This window comes from Morone saxatilis, unplaced genomic scaffold (genome assembly GCF_004916995.1).
Source record: "Morone saxatilis isolate NCDOM2014 unplaced genomic scaffold, NCSU_SB_2.0 Contig1, whole genome shotgun sequence".
NCBI lineage: Eukaryota > Metazoa > Chordata > Actinopteri > Moronidae > Morone > Morone saxatilis.
Genome location: NW_023339651.1, coordinates 6,195,871 through 6,200,474, shown reverse-complemented (window position 1 = coordinate 6,200,474; position 4,604 = coordinate 6,195,871). Strand labels below are relative to the sequence as shown.

Sequence of the window (4,604 nt, the reverse complement as noted above, 5' to 3'; positions counted from 1 at the left end):
AATGAAGTGATGCAAGTTACTGAAACAAAGTAGAATGAAGAAAGACCAGTATTTGGCCAATAGTTGTTCAGTTTGGGACAGTTGAAAGCGCACGCCTAGCCCCGGGGTTATGGCTCCGTACTGACACCCTCCCTACGCAAACATTCACCAGAAGAGCCTCTCATAGCAGAGCTGCTTTCCAAACACAGGTACAAACAGTGACTCTCTCAACGGGGCATAAATGGTCTTCTAGAAGGTCTTATAGTTGCTGCTGATGGCTGGTTAGCTCTGACTCCTTCAATCGTTGTGAAAAACATAAAATGAAGTGCTAATAGCAGCTGCAGCTTCTGTGTTCAGCTTCTCTCTTGATTTATTAGCTCAGTCATTAATTTTTCCAATGAGTTTATGGTCTCAATCGCAAGTTTCAAGTCCTCTTCCGTACAGTATGAAGTTCTTTATAAATTATGGTCCATTTAGAGTAAAACGGACAATAAAGCAGGGGAGGCTTTAGGGCGTGGCTGTCTCGCCTCGCTAATTGACAAGTCGTTCTCTGAGAGTCCGTCCAGCGCACGAACAAAATTCAGTTGTTGAAAAACAAACGTGGCGACGGCCATAACGCCAAACTCAAGGCTTCAAAACAGGCTGAATAATGAAGTGAAACAAAATCAGTCTGACCATAACGGCAGCTGCTCGTGCATTTACATCCCACTGTGAAAATGATGGTTGTGATTCCACTTTTTATCAGGTGGCGAAGCAGAGAAATACCAGTGTAATTTAGACAAGCTTCTTTTGCTGTGTTAACGTTTTCTTACTGCCAGATTGGTGGGTTTAACTATTCTTCCAATTAGCCGGTTACATAACAGACATTTCTGGTGGTAAACTGCATATTGTTTGTACGAGAATCTTTGTTAAATATCCTCTTAACCCCCCAAAATACTGTCACGTTCTCAATATTGAGCTACTCTGTCAAATAAAGTGGATTTTCAGTTTTTATTAAGCTTTCAGTCGGGTCTTTGGCTTTATGTATGTGGTGAGGGGGTCGTGGGGGTTGTGGGGGTGTGCGTCGGGTCCTCTCCATCCTCCTCAGCTGATGTAAGATGGCTGTAGGCCCGCCCCGTGGCAAAGCAGATGGCCAATTAGAGAGCAGCAGGAAGTGCCAGTAATTACCCTCCAGCCCTCTCTTTCCTGTCTTCTTCTACCACACACTCTCGCACCAACAAATAAGGAGATTGAATGAATTAGTGAGTGCTGCAGTGACACTGCACCAGGGTAGACAGCTATACACAAACACACACACACACACACACACACACAGGGGAGCTGTGATCCTCTTCGAGCAAATGGACGTTGCATGTAATCCTCCCTCCTTCTCTCTGTCTGTCTCTCCGTCCTGCGTCACCAGTGTAATTAGAAGGAGGTTCAGGTCTCTCCCTTATTCGCTCGCTTTCTGTCAGATGAGGGAAATCTAAACCTGCAGGGAGACAGCAGGGAGGTTAGAGGAAGGTAGATGTACCGAGCGTAGCACCACGTTAGAGAACAGAAGACGGAGCTCCAGCACCTCGACTGCAGCTTTAAAACAAGTCCAAGTTAGCAACAAGTTAGAGGACGGTTACAGCGACGGTGTAGAAGAGTGACACTGCTTTTTATAATAATTTGTTGCTGCATCATGCCTGCACATAGTGTATTGCATTTTTAGAAGAACAGTTGGGTAAGTTGATTGCTCAGCAACAGCGTGTGACTTTTATCTGAGGCTGTTGCTGCACTGGGGAAATGAATGCAAATGTTAGTGCCTCTGTGCGGTGGTGTAATCGCTGTGGCACTGTGGGGTTGAGCTGGCTTCACCACAGCGATCACACACACACACACACCCACTGAGTCATACTGGATCTTCGCTACAGTTTGCCCCAAGTGACCCCTGACCTGAGCTTCATGTCTCCCAAAGTGGTGGGTGGGGGCAGCGTAATGATGTCATGTGGTTGACACACAAACATCTCGTACAAACACAAGGGTTGCACACACACACACACTGCTACAGGATGCAGTCAAATCCTCAAACAAGGATGTTGTTTTGGACTCGACCCTCCCAGGCAGAAGTGCAAACACACCGATGTTCTCTAACTGGGATTCACACTAACCTCTTTACACCCACATATGCCCTTGCAGGTGCAAACTCGCCCCCCCCGCTGCTTCACACAACCTCATACATTTCTCATAAAAACCTCAAATAAAACCGTACATGTGGTCAGCGCTCTGCTTTACATCTACCTCGTGACTCAGGCTGAACTACTTTATTACTATTAGCTTAGCGCCTTTGCATTACACAGAACAAATCTTTGTGACACAAATACCCTTATACTGTTCAAATATTTGCATTGACACACTTAATTTAACTGCAGGTTATTGTTTTGTTTGTGTCGAATTCTCCAGTGAAACGTGACGAAGCAAACTGCAGACTGAGTCAAATTAGGTTTAATATCATTTAGCCAGTATTCACACACATTCAAGACAAAGCAGTTGCCTCACAGAAATCATGAGGACGTATGTTATAGGACTTTATATAATTGTGTAATGGGTCAAAGTTAGAGCTTTGGTTGACGACATAACCTCTCTATAAACCAAACTGTGTGAGTTTTTCTAAATTTGTACATGTGTGTCATCTGGTGGCCTAGTGGTTAAGACCTGTACTATATAACCACAGTGGCCCTGATCCAATTGAGGCATTTTTTCATACTCTCTCTCTCTCTGACATAAATTGGAGCATACTACTGTGCGCTAAAAATCTAATTATCAATTATGGTGCTGTTTAAATCGGATCCTGAACACAACTGTTGGACCAGGTAATGATGTACAAACACGTTGCTGCTCTGTGACTGTAACTAACTCCTGTCTTTTCTCTCCTCAGACCATCAGAAGCTGGAGAGAGAGGCTCGTATCTGCCGTCTCCTGAAGCACCCCAACATTGGTGAGTTTCTGCGCATGTGTACTGATGCTGGTGTTGCATTTTAGACTAATGTATTGCTGATATTGGGTATCTGCAAGAGAGCGTTTCCCCAATATTGTTTGACCTTGGATCTTGAGTTAAAACTGTTGTACACATTTTGGGTGAACCTTTATCCTGACATTGAGAAACAATACATCCTAGTCATCTGATTTATTCTTTAAGAAATCGAGGTTTCTCTTATTCTCTTTGTAGATAATTGCTGTGCAGGTCCTTCTTTAACTGGAGTGTTAATCAGAAAAAAAAGCTGTATGATGAATTGATGTTCTACATGTTCTTCATACAGGGAGGATTATATGATTTATATAAAACAAAGTCTGAAGATCACTCAGTCAGTACAGAAATTACAGAGACTCACAGGGTTATGAAGAAGTGTTGTGAATCCTGAATAATCGTGTAAACTGGGATATAAGTAACCAGAGGCCTGTGAGCAAGGCTAGCTCTTTGGCTCTCTGGTATCACAAAGCTGCATAGTAACTCACTCACTGTGGGTTCATCTGAAAGAGGCAGAAGGCTTAATTCAAACCAGTCACATGCACATACAGTCACATGCACAAAAATGCCGAATAAAAGAACTGAACATCTGAATGGGCCTCATTCACAAACAGTGTACCCACAAATGAAGGTTTTACGCACAAATCCGGGACTCATCAATACCTTTTCTTACCTAAATGTGTTCGTACTGTGCTCACAGGTTTAGAACTGGCTCAGACGCACAAATGATCCCAGCTGTCACACACACCCTTTAACTTAATGCATGGCATAGTAAAACCGCATTCACTACGAAGGCTTTAATAGACAACAATGTTTAAAACAGTAAATTCACTAATGCGTCGGTCAGATGTATTAAATAACCATAAAACTGACAACCTATCAGCCTCATCAATTATTGTTATGATTTAAATATTAAACTATAAAAACTGTCCCAGTCCTAGTGTACAGTGTGATTAATGCATATTAACATGCAACAGTGTTGGTTTTCATTGTTTTTATTGATTTTTATAAGGAATACGGTCTAAAAGCTTCTTTATATGAAAAGTGAGAACTTGGTTTGACGCTATATAAAAAGAATTAATTGAATTTGGTCTATAATGAATTTCTTGTGCCATGAATTTGCTCTTATGTAGCCAATGTCAGTTGGTAGCTTATTAACAGGTGTGTAGGGTAAATGAAAGACTTCAATTTATCTCCAAGCTGGTGTTAAGATGGCAGATCTAGTCTCGCCGGAAGATATTATGGGCGAAGCCTAATTTCTCATTTTTCACTTCCGAGGAAACGCTTCAGAAACGTGTGCCTTGGAGTCGAGCCTTGGTTTCTTCAGCTGTGAAATTCTTTTGCTTTTTTGTTTTAGGGCCCCTGCTTTTAATTTGTATACAATCTCTAGTCAAACGTATCTCCCTATAAAGAGAAAAGGGGGGATGGCAGTGTGCTAATCGTAAATAGTGGGCATCAATCTGTCAATTTAGAACAATTCTGATTCACTAACATGCGTGCGGTAGTAAAAACAAAAAAGGCCAGAACATACGTTTCATTAATCCGACTGTGCACACTTATTTTGTTTGTAAAGTGAGAACATTTCTACATAAATTTACATTTTAACGTATGTAATGTACTGTTTTATATTGTT

The 4,604-nt window shown here is 41.9% G+C and overlaps 1 protein-coding gene across 1 annotated transcript in view; it reads left to right on the top strand.

The window, feature by feature from the left end:
• LOC118333525 (calcium/calmodulin-dependent protein kinase type II subunit gamma-like) overlaps window positions 1-4,604 on the top strand; it is a 24,616-nt gene that overhangs the window by 5,385 nt on the left and 14,627 nt on the right. Inside the window, exon 4 of the mRNA XM_035669215.1 lies at window positions 2,882-2,941. Within this exon, the coding sequence (XP_035525108.1) occupies window positions 2,882-2,941 (60 nt within the window). The remainder of the gene's footprint in view (window positions 1-2,881; window positions 2,942-4,604) is intronic.